Here is a 17900-nt window from a genome sequence, read left to right as displayed (position 1 = left end):
CCCCATATACAAAGGTAGACTCAAAATGGATCAAAGACCTGAATGTAAGTCATGAAACCATTAAACTCTTGGAAAAAAACATAGGCAAAAACCTCTTAGACATAAACATGAGTGACCTCTTCTTGAACATATCTCCCCGGGCAAGGAAAACAACAGCAAAAATGAGCAAGTGGGACTACAGTAAGCTGAAAAGCTTCTGTACAGCGAAGGACACCATCAATAGAACAAAAAGGAACCCTACAGTATGGGAGAATATATTTGAAAATGACACATCCGATAAAGGCTTGACATCCAGAATATATAAAGAGCTCACACGCCTCAACAAACAAAAAACAAATAACCCAATTAAAAAATGGGCAGAGGAACTGAACAGACAGTTCTCTAAAAAAGAAATATAGATGGCCAACAGACACATGAAAAGATGCTCCACATCGCTAATTATCAGAGAAATGCAAATTAAAACTACAATGAGGTATCACCTCACACCAGTAAGGATAGCTGCCATCCAAAAGACAAACAACAACAAATGTTGGCGAGGCTGTGGAGAAAGGGGAACCCTCCTACACTGCTGGTGGGAATGTAAATTAGTTCAACCATTGTGGAAAGCAGTATGGAGGTTCATCAAAATGCTCAAAACAGACCTACTATTTGACCCAGGAATTCCACTCCTAGGAATTTACCCTAAGAATGCAGCAATCAAGTTTGAGAAAGACAGATGCACCCCTATGTTTATTGCAGCACTATTTACAATAGCCAAGAATTGGAAGCAACCTAAATGTCCATCGGTAGATGAATGGATAAAGGAGATGTGGTACATATACACAATGGAATACTCCTCAGCCATAAGAAGTGGAAAAATCCTACCATTTGCAGCAACATGGATGGAACTGGAGAGTATTATGCTCAGTGAAATAAGCCAAGCGATGAAAGAGAAATACCACATGATTTCACTTATCTGAGGAGTATAAGAATAAAGGAAAAACTGAAGGAACAAAACAGCAGCGGAATTACAGAACCCAAAAATGGACTAACAGGTACCAAATGGAAAGGAACTGGGGAGGAAGGGTGGGCAGGGAGGGATAAGGGGGTGAAGGAGAAGGGGGGTATTAAGATTAGCATGCATTGGGGGGAGGGAGAAAAGGGAGGGAGGGTATACAACACAGAGAGGACAAATAGTGATTCTATAACATTTTGCTATGCTGATGGACAGTAACCGTAATGTGGTTTTTAGGGGGGACCTGATATAGGGGAGAGCATAGTAAACATAGTATTCTTCATGTAAGTGTAGATTAAAGATTAAAAAAGAAAAGAAAGGAAGAAAGGAAAGGGGGATTACTCCTTGATAGGCTAAAACTATTGGTAAATCAAAGATTAACACATGCTTTAAATATCCTTAATGTTGATCACCTAAAGGGGTCAGATGATCAGCTATGGAGGTACTCTTTTCTGATAATATGCCTTTCTCTTAAAAAAAAAAAAAAAGCAGCTCCTGTGTGCTGACCTCCAATGAGTTCTACACAGTGGTATAGAGGGCATGTCAAAGTGTGGGCAAAGGGTCTGTTTGTTTCTATGCAGAAGTTCAAGGCCTAGCTTGGCTACCCAGAAAATGAACTAAGATACGATATGAGGAGGAGCTTCCGGCATCAGCACTCTCTGGAGGACTTGTGCCAGGGGATGATCATCAAAAAGCCTCCACAGGGATCCGGACGATGCTGCGGTTGTGGCTGCATCCACCCCACCGTTTCCTGGACTTGCCATAGGAATGAGGAGGGAGATGTCTAGGCTGGCATGTGCATACAGTGAGATAACGAATTTGACCAGATCTGTACTGTTGGAACTCAACCAGGAGTTGGGAGGGGTGCAAGTTGTAGCACTCCAAAATCTTACGACTATAGACTATCTACGGTTAAAAGAACAAATGGGATGTGAACAGATCCCAGAAATGGGTTGCTTTGTCTGATTTCTCTCAGACTGTTCAAGTACAGTTGGACAATATCCATCATATCATAGACAAATTTTCACAAATGCCTAGGGTGCCTAAATGGTTTTCTTGGCTTCACTGGAGATGGCTAGTAATTATAGATTTGCTTTGTTTATGTCACCGTATTCCTATTATGTTAATATGTGTGCGCAAGTTAGTTATTAGTTTAAAACCTATACATGCTTAAGGTACTCTACAAGAAGATATGTCAAAGAAATAATCAATCCTCCCATGTTTTCTTCCATATGCTACCTCTATAGCTTTTCTTCTTCCTTCTTAATTACAACCCTTAAATAGAATTCGTGCCTCATATCGAATTTATCGAGTATCATAATTCCTCCAGGTGGTAAAGATACCTCAAGACAAGTGCTGGGCATAGAAGCCACAGGGCATAAATCTGCAAAGAAGTAAAAAGCTAACCTTTTCAAACAATATGGCTTCTCTCTCACTTACCAACTTTACATTTCCCTGTATGGCCCCGGAAGATGACTGGTTAGCCAGAGACGGGTAAGATTCCTCAAGGGAACAACCTAAGACAGGCACAGTCGCAGGGAGGCCATCAGGTGAGAAATCGGTGAACAACAGTGGTGAAACTTAGGACCTCACCCCCCTCCCCCCCGTTTTGAGGGAAAGCTTCTGCATCCGTGGATGTTTTATTGCCCTTGTCTAGCTCGGATTAGCACATAGTCTGCAGGCACACACCTGATTATCTACAGTTGCTCTCTTACAATGCCAAACTATGTTTTCTAACTTTATCTTGCATCTACCTACCACTTCAGCATTTTATTAAAAATAAAAATAATAATAATAATAAAGGGAGAAATGTGGGATCCACATATAAATCAAGTATAAAAATCAAACGACTATTCATATTTGACCTGATTGTTTATAGTTCATAATGCGTGATCAAAACCGAAAGTTTCTGTGATGAATGCCCTTGTACTGTTCACCATGTAAGAACTTATTCAGTATGTAAGAATTCGTTCACCATGTAAGAATTTGTTCGTTATGCTTCAGAAGATTGGAGACTGACGAGAATTAGGCTTGAGATGGATTAATGATTGTGCATTGAGCATTGACCCCCCTATACAGAATTTTATTGTTAACAACCATTTGATCAATAAATATGAGAGATGCCCTCGCAAAAAAAAAAAAACTAGTTTCTGGCACACTGCTGGACAACCGTACATTTTAGGGCCCTAACATGACCGAAACAAAGCTCATATACCATGTTTGCGGCAGTGTTCTTAGTATGAAACTACACCCCTACACAAGCCTTCTCCAGGTTCTCTTGATTTCCTGACTGGGCATGGCTCACAGGGCAGCAGCTGCTCAACAGAGAGTGATGGCAAATTCCTGTCCTGTTTGATCAGCTGTGTTCTGCCACACTTGCAGACAGGAAGCTGGCCTCACCTTCACTCAGTGCTCCACATTCCTGGCTAATGTTGTCCAAGCATGTGTTCCAACCTCATAGAAATGAACTTTTTCTCTTCTCTTTTGGGGAATCATTCTCAAATGTCTCTGATTGGCTACTCTGTTTGGAGCTGATCCTTAGGCCACTGGTTTTGAAATCAGTAGAGGTTTTTTCCCTCCAAAGATCAAAATTCAAAACCAGACATTATTTTCTAAACAAGGAACAAAATAAAAACTTTTAAAACATTAATGAAATGAAATAGAATTAGGGTATTAAGTATCATCTGGCAATGTTCATAAAGAGAAATATTAAAAACTGCAATGATATTTTAAGAAGGAAAATGATTCTTATAATATTGGCAAATATTGGCAAAAGGCATTAGAGTAATTATAAGTGATGTAACACAATTATGCATTCTTTATATGAGTTCCTGTATTGTTCAATATCTCATTGTTCCTAAGCACAAAATTCAGTGGACTTTTCTGCAGCAGGTTTTTTTTTTCTTAAGAACACAGAATTTAGTGCATGAATTTTCACCAGATTAAGTTGTTGCATTCTTTACATCACCCAACTTCATAACAGTGAGCACCTGTTCAACCACTGTTTCCCCCCTCAAAATGTGTTTGATCATTTAGCTTGAGAGGAATAACTTTTCATTTCCATTGACAAGTCTCTTACACTTTTCATAAAGCAGTTAATTGTCTGCATCCAAATTTACAGCTCAGGAAATTTGCTAGATAACATCAACACAGAGGTCAAATCTTAAAATCTCTATCCTTTTTAGCTGTCTTAATTAGAAAAAACAACAAACTTTTCTTAAGTCTAACACAGAAAATGCCATAAACAGTTCACTTTTAAATAAAACTACTTAGAAAAATATGCAGTGAACTTTTTTGTAATAAGTTCACTTTAGTTCAGCTCTCTGTTCTTCAGTTCTTGATATGCTGAAGAACACTGAGTAGTTTTTAAATCGAAGACGCTTATTCCCTGCCTAAGCTATTCTGTCAAGTTTTATGTAAGATCATAAACAGACTCACATTTCACACTCTGATTTTCCAATCATGTAAAGAATGAACAGATAATTATTAAAATGAGAAACAGTACATTTTCTTTCCCACTGATTAGCTACCAAAAACTGTTACATACCTTCTCCAAAATGAAGGCAAATTTTAAGCTTTCTAATTGAGACACTGGTCTACTGATGAAAATACAGAGATCCCACACTCCATTTGTTTTATGTACCGCAAAACAAAATAATCACAAGCCAAATACATTAGCAACTTGCCTCCCGAATCTTTATTTGTCCCACAATTATCCCACAGTTCATTACTGTAGTCTTTGATTCTAGTACTTCATTACCTGGCTCAGTCACTAATAGGTAGCTTTAAATATTTCCCAGCAAGGAAATATATAATACCTTCACTGTAACTCATTTTCACATCTCATTTTCTTAAAAGATAGATCTAAAAATGTGTTCTAATATATATGCTGTTAACAGTATAAAAAATGGATAACATCTGTTTGGAACAGTTGACATTTCACCGTATCCATTCCATATGGACACATACATAGTGCACTGAGGTTTCATGATGCCTGACAGATGTGGCAGGGACCCTGAAGGAGCAGTAACTTGTCTGAAGACATGGCTTGTAGCTTGTGCTGTCTTCCCATGTGTGTTGCTCTTAGCTATTACTGTCCATGCCATTAATCCAGAAAAGTGAGTTAATTTATTTCAAAGTGGTGCCAAATCCTATAATAATGAATAATCCTTATTCATAAATTATTAAGTCTAAAATGACTCGCAAAAGCATCTTATGTGAAAAAAATGTGGAAATGTTTTCTTTACAAAATTAAAGGTAATCTTTCCTAGAAAGCTGAGTAATTAACTTACCTGAATGGGGTGGGTGGGGAGGAGATGGGAAGAGTGGGCCAAAATACCTGGCAAGATCTCTGCTGATTTCATTATTTTACTGCAACCTGGAAGCCCAACATATACAAAAACATTTCCTGCTCTATTCTCCCTCAGAATGTATAATCTTATTAGGAAATAATTTCAATTTTCCTAAAAGTAATAGAATATACAAAATGCTACTTGAAAATGCTACATTGAATATAATCAAGTAGGATAACTTTTGGGTAGTGATTTAAGACACATGAGACCCCAAAAAGTTTCAAGCACACATAATCTCCATGCATAAAGACATTTACAAGTATTTACCCCTATTACTTCAGCCTAATCTGAAAGGCAGTTTGTAAAATGCGCTATTATTTTAGGTACCACCAGGAAAAACACTGCCCTTTAACCTATGACAAAATGTCAATTATAAAACACATCCCTTGGAAACTATGCTTGAATTTCTACCAGTATGTCAGAAGTAACTTTATTTTCTCTTTTAGAAAAGCTCAAATAAATTTTTGTTTCACTAACCTCTTTCTTCTTTAACACTGGAAATTTAATTGGGTAAATAAATTATGATACAGTCATACAATAAAATACTGTACAGCCAAGAAAATTAGACAGGGGTAGAGAAAAACATATGAAGAGAATCAGAGTCTCAATTCATCTTTAAGGAAAAACAGCCTATTAACTCAATAATGCTTATCTCCAAGTGCTGAAATGACTGGTACATTTTTTCATTTACTTAGTTTTAATTAATTTTTATTTCAATTGTGGTTAAAAAAAACTCAAAGTCCTTTTGTTACTTCCTAAAATTTGCACATTGAACATGTAACAATATGCATATTTATATAAATCTTAAGGTTTACAACTCTGCAGCAGCCACCTGACTAAAACAACTCCCTGTTATTTATATATCTTAGATGTCCTTTAATTACTTAGCTCTCACTGGACTCACCCTTAGGAACTATGCATTCTAGAACAGTCCTTTTGCTTGGCACAACAGACTTTTACACAATTTAGAGCAAAGATGCTTCTAAGATTAAGGAGCAGGGAGAACTCTGCTTCCCTCCTTCCTACCTCCTTCCTTCCCTTTCCCCCCTCCTTTCCTTCCTTCCTTGCTCTACAAACCCTCTCCCTCTCTGTCATGCCTTTCCCATGTTAATCATTTCCTAAAACTGAGCTGTCTTCCAAATTTCACGTTGTCACTTAACAGCTAAGCTTCTAGGAAGAACTTTTAATCCTCTTTATATCTATTTTCTCTCTTTAATTCATTCCTTACCCAAGTGCCATCTGATTTCAGCTCTCACCTTTCAAGTGAAATGTCTATGACCAATGACCACCTAATTTCCATATTTAATGTACTCTTCAGTTTTTAAGGTAATTGACCTCTTGGCAGCAAGTTATACACTGTTGAGCACTCTCCTTCCTTTCTTGGCTCTGAAGAAATCACCCTCTGCTGACTCTCTCATCACTCCCTAGTGTTCCTCACTGGCCTTCTCCTCTCACTCCACTCCCTCTGCCTTTCATCTAACCTCAAGACTTCAGCTACTTCCACATGCTGATGATTCCCACACATACTTCTCCAGGCCAGAATTCAATACTGACACCCAGATTTGTATGTTCAAATAACTGTATATCTCTACTTGGATGAAAACAAATCCATCTTTCCCAGAGTCCTGTTCTCTCCATGTTTCATCAACTTACTAGTTCTCATTTGACAAAGTTAAAATACAAAACAAAAACAAAAATTCAATCTCTCTTGACCTCTTCTTCACAAGCCAACATCCAGTCATGCACCGATTTATGATTCTACTTCCCAGTTATTTCTTGTAGTGACTTCCTCTCTGACCACACTGCCACTGTGTTAGGGCACATTCTAATTATTTTGATCTGAATCACTGTAATAGCTTCATTAATCACCCAGTCATACATTTTCTAATTAGCCAACCTGCTCATCTCTCTTCCTTGTTTAAAACCCTTCAAATGTTTGTCACCTAAGTGGTGATGCATATAGGAGAGAGCAGTTGGTAAGAGAAGGGAACAAGCAGAGAAATTCACGAGTCTGTCTTTCCTTCAGGAGTAACAGGAAGGGGTGTGGCATTTCCTCTTCTTGAGAAGAATTCAAGACACAGAGTTGGTAGGAATGAAGAACATGCAGAAGGCAGGAGAAGCTCAAGAGAAATGGAACAAGTAGGTGTACTTCATGAAGGCTTGGATCTAGTACAGGCCTTGAGGCCAAGGGCTAGCAGATAGACAGGGTAGGTTGTGTTTAAAGTTTGATTGTGGTTCAGTTTAGGTGGCAAGCACAGGAGACCAGCTGGATGGATGGATATTCAGGGCAGAAATCTTGGGCAGGAATAATGAATATGAAAACATTGGAGTGACACTTAAAGTTAGTAATAGGTAAATAGGCAGATTTGGAGTTGAAATCCATGAGAATAAAGGACACAATTTACACATAATAAATAGTACTAAGTAGAAATGTTATCTATGCAAAGTGGTATCCCACCAAAGATAATATTAAATCCTATATTTAAATTTATATTTTCCATAATGATTGAGAATTAAACCAATATCTATAAATCCTTCTCTAGGGAAAGTAAAACCTTTGTATGTTTTTAACTATTACTTTCGACAACCTAACATGTTTTCTGACTCATATGGTAGTTTAGATTAAGATCATTACTGGGATAATACCATCTGCTTTTATTTTACCCCATTATTTTTAAGGAAATTCTTTCTTAATAATTTGATAAAATTTGAAAGCTAGATTATCAACACAAATTCATATTCAGCTATAAATTCTAATGATTCATTTGCTCAATATTATTTCTGTAAGTCATATTATTCTCTTTTTTAGAATCTTCTGTTTTGCTGGAAAATAATTTTTTTCAGAAATGGTTCATGGGTGAAAAGCTTCCTGAGTCCTGACTTTTCTAAAAGAAAAATGTCTTTGTTCTTTTCTTACTCTGCACTCACTTGAATGTTAGTTTTGCAGGATATAGAATGCTGGGATAAAAAATATCTCCTCTACAGACAGTAAAGGATTTGTTCCAGTTTTTCCTTTAGAATTTATTGTGAATGATAATAAGTCTAAAATGGTGTGACCTGGTTCTCATGTAATTTTTTTCTTTCCTTTAGTTTCTGGAAACACTAACTTTGAATTTGTGTTTATATGTAGATGACTTTGTTTTTCCTGCTTGGCACTAAGTAGATCTTTTCAATCTGAAGTCTAGAATCTTTCTTCAACACTTCAGATAACAGAAACTTCCCTCTCTTCTTTTTTTTTTAAATGCCCATTTCTTCCCTTCAGTTGCTCTCTTTTTGTGTGTTTCTTGTCCTATTTTCTTCTACTTCTACTTTACATTCTTAGTTTCCTGGACTCTATCTCCCAGATAAATACATGGTCATACCCACCCTAATATCTGTCTCTTATATTAAATTTACTGTTTTGCCACATATATTTTTAATTTCCAAAACCCTTTTTTCAATCTATGAATATTTCTTTTCTGTAACAGCCTTTTTGGGCCTATTATTCCTCCTGGGGTCATTCTGAGGATATAAATATTAAAAATTTCAGGTTATATTCTGTTCCTTTCACTATCCCTATTTCCTCTGAAGTTAGTTTTGCTTATAAATCTTGGCTTGTCTTTAGCACTAGTAATGTTCCTTAAATATTTGGTGATCCTTAGTTGTTCATATTTATGATTGAAAGACTGGGTTGATTAGTTCAATTACTGGTACATACATCCTTCAAGGAAGTGTGTGATCTTTCCCCAATAGGCTTCTTCCTAAATAATATCATTTAAATGTTACAATGAAAAAATTTCTTTGAATCTTATAATAGAAATTATAGTAATCTATTTCTAAAACTTGTTTTTAATTATACTTAATATGTTTATGAGATGTATCAATATTGATGAATACATTATTGAAATACATTCATTTTTCACTGCTGCATTGTATGATAGGGTAAGACTCTACTATCACCCTGTTGTGGTTTTTCCTGTAGGTTGACATGTGAGATGTTTTTGTTTTTATTTTTATTTTTTGCTTATGAAAAAAGGGCTCTATTAACCCGTTTGTAATGGGGCTCCTCTACTATTAGTATACTTCACTATTCACTTATTACACAAGATTATTTGTAGTCACAGTCTTCTGCTTCCAAAAGTAGATAAGAACAGTCAACTTTTCTTCACCTTGACTAACCAGGGGTGCTTCCGGCAACTGCACCAGGCAGGTAGGACTTGGTAAGCCCTGCCATCTTAGCCTGGTTTCATCTTGCATTTAAAAACTGACCAGGAAAAGATATTGCTTAAAAATTACTTTGGCACAAAATGTGCAGCACTTTTACAACTGATAAATCTGACCCCAAATAAGTCAAATATAAGTCAAAAGCAATTACAGACCCATGGTGACATTATTTAATACAGTATTAGAGATTCTAGAATGGGTTGATTTGCAGTCTATTCTCACCTTGGCATTTTGGATGCAGGGACAGAGGGCCCAAGCTGCACTGGCCTTCACATCTGGGTGAGGATTTTTCAGCAGGGACCATAACAAACGAACCCCATCCAAGCGATCAATTATCCTATTGTGAAACCAAAGAAAGAGGTATAAACTGTAAGTAGCATGTAAAAATGAAAATGCTTAAATAGCTTATCCACACAATTCTCATTATTTTTTTCCTTTTTACATTTTGCTTGAGTTTTTTTTTTTTCAAAACTTCAATTAACAGTGGGAATATAACATGCTGTTGAATTGCCAGCTCTCTGATTTCAGTTTTAAATTCATGACACAGAAAGCAAGTTCCTTGATAATTACAATCCCCATACACTTAAAATCAAGCCAAGTTATTTTTTAAGTAGCTGTACACAAACTGTTACCTAAATGTAAAAATACTGGTTTCTTTCACATAGAACATCTAAATACTTTCCAAAACAAATATTTATGCCTCACAACTGTGAAGTTACCTTTTTTATTTGTTCTATGTTTAATTGACTTACCTTACTGTATGACATACTTTAAACTCCCCCAGTCCTAATCTAGCATTAGGAATTAAAATCATTACACCACAGTGCATCCTTTGTTGGGCACGAATAACACGTAACTTGTTTTCCATGTGCTCCCTTCCCAGCAAGACTGACATAGCAGACTGTGTTATAATTACTTAAACACACTGTAATCAAAATATCTTCATGACTAGCTGAAAAATGAATTATCATCAGAGCCATCTCTACACCATCTGTCTTCTGTTTATATATCAATCAGCCCAGGGAGTGTAACCTCACATTAAGGTCCACTGAGTACTTGCAGTTGAGAAGAAGGGCAAACAAAACTGAGTATCCTTCACAAGCATGGCTTTGTTCAGAAAGATATGTTGAACTCAAAGCAGATGAAAAAAGATAAAGAACATAAAAAATCCTTTGACGTTTAATCTCGCATTAACTTAAACACATGTAGTATTTAGCCACAAGTAGAATAAATACTGCTAGCTTCAAATGCCACTCAAATTCTTTCTTGAAATTTCACATTAAAAATAATTACATTTCTTGATTATCTGAGATGAGTTTGCCAGGAGAAAAAAATGTATTATTTCAAAGACTCCAAGTAAGATATCAGTTTTTTGCATAACTTTATAAAACAATTGGTAATGCAAACAGCTTATAGTAAGATATAAACTGTCCCTTTAAAAATGATTTTTAATAAGAAAAAGTGCATTGAGAAAGTATTTTAAACAAAGTTTAACTAAATACCTTTCCAAAGCTAAAGCTTTCTGTCAATACCCTGCTGAGAGAAAGTGTTTTATTTCTCAATTTATGGAAACTGTAAAGACAGACACTGAGCACTTCACAATGAAGGATTTACTTACAAGCATTAAAAATGCTTACTGCTTTACATATGCCACTGAAAACATAATTAATGCTGATCCTTGCGTATCTCTGTGTTTTTTTTTCACACGCAGTTTCTCAATGAAACTATAGGTCTGCCCTGCCATCTTGCAAATGTAGCAGTAAAATTTCCATTATTTAACTATACAAGGCTGAACATAATTTGTCATTAGAGTGGAAGTCATTTGGATGGCACACATTTCCAGTTTAAAAAATAGAGATAATTCAAAGTGGACTCCCCTGGGCAAAATTTCACAATTAACTATAAAAATTCACTATTGATCATAAAACTAGATCTGTTGTCCCCGACCCTGGCCCCAAACCCAAAGGAGTTCATCAGCTGCTTAGTTAAACTGGATGAGGATTGTGACTCATTATTGATGTCTTAAAAGACTCAGCACAGACTAGAGTAATAAGCCTAAATAAGGAAAATATTATTAAAGAACATTTGCAATCATGGGAATGAACAAGTCAGGGAAAGCAAACTTCAGAGTTTAATTCTGTTCCATTCACCTCCCTCATTTTCTCTACCAGAGCACTTACTGCCGATGTGTACACTGTAACAGAGTGTCTGCCCCTACTTGCCTGCTCTTCTGGCTGGCACCCTAATCCTGGTCTGCACCACTTCCTATCAAGCTACTGTAGTTGCATAACTTGGTTTTGTATCTTGAACTTATCTCAGTTCAAACCCATCCTGTGAATTCCTGTGAAATTAATCTCCCTGAAGGACCTCTTAGCGATTCCACCTTAGGTCCTTGAGAACAGGGCTCCACGGACATTCATTCTGCCCATCACACCACCTAGCACATGCAATCAGTGCTTGTTGAGCAGTTCACAAGAGAGAGAGCACTTCTGGGAGAAAAGTTTCTATGGCTTCACATTGTCTACATGGGAATTGCTGCATGCTCAATTCCTGAACTCAGTACTTAACATCCCCATGAGGTGGGTTATTCCTCTCAATCCCCTATCTTCAGGTATTTGCTCATAAAACTTTGGTCATCTACTAAACACTAAGTGCTAAGCATACAGAAATAACAGATACAATCAATTCTTGTTCCTCAGGGTAGTTATGTTCTGTAAAGTCACTGAAAACTTAATTAGTAAATGCTGAACCATTGCTCCTGGAGGAAATAAAAAGTTTTGATCTTGAAAACCTCTGATCAGAAGATTTTCATCAACTGATCAATATTAACCTTGTTTGATGCATGTTTCTGTTTAAAGATGCCTTATTTAATATATATTATTGATTTATTTACATTGAACCCACGGTCAATAACTCAACAGCTCAGATCCAAATGAAGCTTAGCAACACATATTTTCTTTGTAAGGCACATCACAACCTTCTCACACTTAGGAACAATAGACTAGACAGCTCTTTGGCACTATGTGTAGGGGCCATTTTAAACAGCAAAATCACCAGCTCAAAGCACAAAAATGCAAAAACATGGCACTAAGTAGCCTGTGAGGACAGTTGTTTACAGTGTGAGAGTTGAAACAAGAAGGGAAAGCATAGCCTGGTTCACTTTCAGCTAGAAACATGGGCAGAAGGTGACAAACTTTTTGCTGCTCTGCACGTGACTGTGAATGACAGCACAAGTGCTGTAGGTATTAATTCCAGGGTAACAAATTTTAGCAAGGATACAAATTCACAAATACAGAATCTGAGAATAGTGAGGATTTTACTGTCCTTCAGGAGACTAGACTAGTGAGCAGAATAAAGAGATCATGATAATCAATTATAATAAATGTTACAATAGATGTGTGCATGGGGTTCCAGCATATAGGGGAGACACTAGTGGTATGTCTCATAGGCCACAGAAATCCTCCCAACTATAAGCCTTTGCCATCTCCATCTTCTGCTATAATAATCTATCTTTTAGGCCTATAACAAAACCTCTCCCACAAATCATCTGGCTTCTGCCTCTTTAAGCTTCCTTGGAGTTTTGCTGTCTCTTTTTCTGGCATTCATAGCACACTACTTTGCCTTGTAGTAATGTGTGTATCTTATCTCCCAGTTACTGTGTAATCTCCTTGACAGCACTAACTGTATATTACCCGCCTTGCTTGAGGCATGCTACCGCAGCCAGTGAGTACTGGCTAAGTGGACTTGAAGCAGTCTTTTCTTACTCCTTCTCAAATGAATCAAAAATTACTCCCAACACAAATCTACTCATATGAACTTCATACTTGCAAAGTTCACATTCTAAATCTAACCAGCAGAGCAAGTTTTCATTTGAAGTCTCTAAGTTCAAAGTGCATTTTCACAGAATTTCTTTACATTTTTATTGCTTTTGGCATATACAATGATGGGCCTACTGGTGGTATTACCTTACCACTGTCCATTGCAATGAGTCTGTCTCCTTTTGGGAAGTTTAAAAAAATCTGATTAGCATCTTACTTTGAGTTCATCCCCAGCAATATGTTAGCACTTCCCATTTTTATTATCAGTAGAGTTTTTCCATTAATTCTTTGACATTTTAGTAGAACTCAGTTATGTTTTCAAAATCTTCAACTATGTCATGGAAATCAAGCTATGTGGCTGGCAGAATAACAGTTCTAGAAGGATGAATACATATTCATATTCCGCTTATTTAAAAAACCCAAACAAACCAAAGATGATGCAGCAGCTTGTTACATTTCTGTTTCTTTTGTTATAATAACGTTTGCCATGATTGTTAAGAAGTCTGGCTGGCTTGCTTGCATATTGAGGGCACATATATGAACAAATGGAAGAGTTTGTGCCCACAGAGCGGGCATGGACAAGGTTGTAGAGTTTCCTTCTGGCAATGCCAATACATTTATTTTGAAACCATAATTTTGCATGATTCTAGAAATTTCACAATGTTTGCTGAAAATTACAGTGATAAATACTATTCTATGACTGTGGCTCAAACTAAATGTGGTTAACCTAAAAGAACATGATGTTCTTAAACCACATTAAAGGAAGCGACTGAAATCTATAGGTTCTGGAACCAACTTGGGAATTCAGTAACAAAGAAAACATAAATGGATGTCAGAGTTAAATCCCTCTGAGAAACTATGATTAGAAAATAATTGTACTTTTTAAATAAAGTTCTCAAAGTTTTTATGTTTATATCTCTATGTATTATTTTAAAGAGGCTATAGGGGACCAAATTTGGAGAAAAATATAAATTGACAGCCTCTGGAAAGGTTATATCCTGTCCCGAAATTCCTTGGCCTTGGTACAATAGGATGACAGTTTTTTTATAATAAGCAATATGATTAGAAAAGCTCTAGAAACTTTTTCTCAGAAAAATTGTTCATTATTACAGTAAATAAGGGATAGTGCCTATCATGTACCAGGCAGATTTTAAGGCACTTGGGATTTTTCCATCACAAAATCAAACAGAAATCCCTGCTCTCATGGGATTCTTTTGGGAAAAGACATAAGAGAGGTCTATATATCATATGAAATGTTGAAAAGTAACTAGAGAAAAATAAAACAGAGAGGGATAGTGGGATGGAAATGGATGGTGGAAGAAGTCAATGCAACAGTGTCAAGGATACAATGAAACTGTTAATGAAACAGTGACATTTGAGGTAGGAAGCAAGCCAAGGGGCTACTGGGAAGGGTATTCTAGTGCCTAGTGCAGTCCCTGGCATGGAGAACTAGTCATTCTTAAAAAACATTCAATGAAAGTTACTAAGTCATCATTGCATTCATCAAATAGTAGTGTTGGAGCCTCGAGAACATGTACTCCAACACTTTAATTATCAATGAGGAAACAGAGGTAAAGTGGCCAACTGACTCTGCATAAATAATGTGTGGGTTGCATAATAGATGAAACATAGTTTTCTTTTCTTTCCTCTATGAATAAAGTGCACATGATTTAGAGGAGCACATTAAAGGCAGGTGAGCAAAGGTTTGCCCAAAACGGCAAAAGGCAACAGCAAAAATGTTAATATTTATGGTCACCACAATGACAAAACACCTATTCTACTTTCCCTTCTGGATGCAGAAGAAAAATTTTGAAAAAATGGTCTCATGTAACTATGAATATCCCCAAATATTCTGAGTAGTAAAATTAACTCTTTCCTCATATACCTAGACATTGAAAATTATTACTGGATAAACTTACATTTTTTACCTTAATTTGAGGGTTTTATGACTGTGATTTAACAAAATAGACATAGGGATCAATCTAAGAGTCGTCAGTGCCTGCCTAAGTGTGCAGCCTGATATTATTGAAAGAGCATAGACTAGATAGTTATGTATCCATGTATTCAAATCACAGGACTACAACTATAACCATGATAATGAGCAAATATTTAATCTTCTGAAGCTTGAGTTTCCTCATTCATTAAAATCAGGATATTAGTACCCATAATTTAATCATATGCAATATAATAACAAGCAGATACTCAATATTAGTTTCATTCCAGAGGCTGATAAATACTCAAAAACCCTTAGATTGATCTATAATTCTATCTATACCTAGTAATTCAGCTAAGTCAAGATTTATTTAGAGTACACTATAAATTCACTAATATATAGTAAAAATTTACTATAAATTATTGAACCAAGAACTTCCAATTTTATCCAGGCATATAGCCTCACTTGAGTGTATGGGTACCATGTTACCAGGACAGGTAGAAAAGACAATCCAAATTGGATTTGCATTCAGTAATGTAAACTTGCATTGACACTCCATGTGGTCTAATTTAGGTAAAAATATGTATTATACATTTAGAATATTGCAAGAAATTCATATTTTAAGGTTGTTTAAGCCGCTATGTAGACTTCACCGGGAATATCTAAATTATGTAATAGAGCCTGTGGAAAGTGAATAAGGAGTTTCAAGTCCCAGAAAGTGGGTGGACAGAGTAAAGAGGCATCTTAGTCAGAGCAGGGGCCCGAGATAGAACCATGAAATGGCCAACAGGTTTGGGAGACTCCAAGAAGCACAGTAGAGTTTGAGCACTGGGGTTGGTGAGCTCGGGGAAGAGGGAGGAGTCAGCTGAGTTAAATGGTACAGACCTGGAAAGCTCCAAGTGAATGGAAGATAAAGGATTCCTATTCCGGAAGCCTAGGGTTCATTAAAAAATTTGCAGTGCATACAATGGCAAGAGTCAGCTTGTAACAAAATTACAGAACCAGCATGTATTGCTTATGTCCTGCAGTTTCAAGAGAATATGGGCACAATAGGGAACCACTTCAGTGGATCATGTGATAAATATGATTTGTTTCTGTTTTCTTTTTTCACTTACTACTCACATTAATTAACAGTTTTCAAAAGCACTATTTTCCCCCCATGAGAGATTTTTTCAAGTTACTAAATTCTAGTAAGCTAATAAATTCTCAGTTAGAAAATCAAAGTAACACAAAAAGTCATAAAGAAGGGAATTTTAAAAAATCACCCAAATTTCTCACCTCCATAGTCTCTGTAATCATCAATGTAAAGAATTTTCTGGTCTCTAAGAATACATGTGCATACACAACATTATGGGATGGTTCTATATGTGGTGTTTTATAGTCTGTCTTTTTCAAATTCAGTATACATAAGGGAGTTTGCTTCAGGTTGATGAATACAGTGAATATTAATACTTTAGTCATTTTCTAATGGCTAGTCTTATTGTATCAATATACCACTCCAATATTTTAATTGATCCTTTATTGATTGAAATTAGGTTCTCTCTAGTTTTGCATAATAAAAATAACATTTTAAAGGCCATCTTTTATCCTTTTGCAATGCACTGATTATCTTGTAAGATAAATATTGAGAACTGGAATAGCTTGCTAAGGATTTGATGTATTTTACATTTTAATAGATATCAACAGACTGTTCTCCATAAAAGTTATGTCAATTCTATTTCCATTAAACAGATCATGAGAATACCAGTCACCTGCATAGGCTACTTAATTTAACTATTCTATTAAATGCAAAAATCTTTTCTTTTTCACCTTTATTTTTTTCTCCCTTTTTAGTATAAAACTTTTCAGACATACTTGAGTCTTTTAAAATAGCAAAATTAACACCAATAGACACTATCTTCAAAATTTAACCTATTTGCATCATTTATCAATGTGTGTGTTCATTTTCTTCTAAACCATTTGCAAGGGAGAGGTGTCATAATTCACAACTAAAATTTAAAATTTTTCATCTTTTAAAAATATGTGCAATCCTTTACAGTAACATTGTACTATTATCACATTTGAGAAAGTTAAAAGCAATTCCCTAATATCACCAAATATCCAGTTCAGATCAAAATATTTCCAATAGTTTTCATAAGCTTCTTTAGAGCTTTGTAAGAAACAAACAAAATCTGGTTTAAAACAAGTATCATGTCCTGTATTTTTGATATGTCTTATTAGTCTCTTTAATTTTAGAACATTTTTATGGCATTGATTCTAAAAAAAAATGAGACCTGTTGTCTTGTAGAAAGTCCCACAGTTTGAGGTTGCTGCATTGCTTCCTCAAAATGTCATTTAACTTTTCCCTCTAATATCTGTGTTTTCTATGAACAGAAAATTAGAACTAAAATCTGAGTTTGATTCAATTTATATATTTTTGGCAAAATACATCATAGGTGATGCTATGTATTTCACATTGCAACGCATCAAGAGGCTCATAATGTCCTGTTGTCCCACTCTTCAGTGGCGCTACATTCGGTCATTTAATTATACAGATGACTACATGTCTCTCCATTGTAAAGATGTATCTTTCCATTTTATGTAAATAACAATCTTCATCA

The 17900-nt window shown here is 35.9% G+C and overlaps 1 protein-coding gene and 1 long non-coding RNA gene across 6 annotated transcripts in view; one reads left to right on the top strand and one right to left on the bottom strand.

Moving 5' to 3' along the window:
- The window catches only part of LOC140847776 (uncharacterized), a 32226-nt gene extending 22303 nt beyond the window's left edge, over positions 1 to 9923 (top strand). The window contains exons 2-3 of the long non-coding RNA XR_012127939.1: positions 7373 to 7485; positions 9791 to 9923. This is a non-coding gene — a long non-coding RNA (uncharacterized lncRNA). The remainder of the gene's footprint in view (positions 1 to 7372; positions 7486 to 9790) is intronic.
- Positions 1 to 17900, bottom strand: part of ODAD2 (outer dynein arm docking complex subunit 2) — a 185109-nt gene that overhangs the window by 90675 nt on the left and 76534 nt on the right. For all 5 annotated transcript variants that reach the window (XM_073229029.1, XM_073229027.1, XM_073229030.1 and 2 more), the window contains one exon: positions 9772 to 9886. In XM_073229029.1, the coding sequence (XP_073085130.1) occupies positions 9772 to 9886 (115 nt within the window). The remainder of the gene's footprint in view (positions 1 to 9771; positions 9887 to 17900) is intronic.

This window comes from Manis javanica, chromosome 2 (assembly GCF_040802235.1).
Source record: "Manis javanica isolate MJ-LG chromosome 2, MJ_LKY, whole genome shotgun sequence".
NCBI lineage: Eukaryota > Metazoa > Chordata > Mammalia > Pholidota > Manidae > Manis > Manis javanica.
This window is presented reverse-complemented; position numbering and strand designations above follow the sequence as displayed.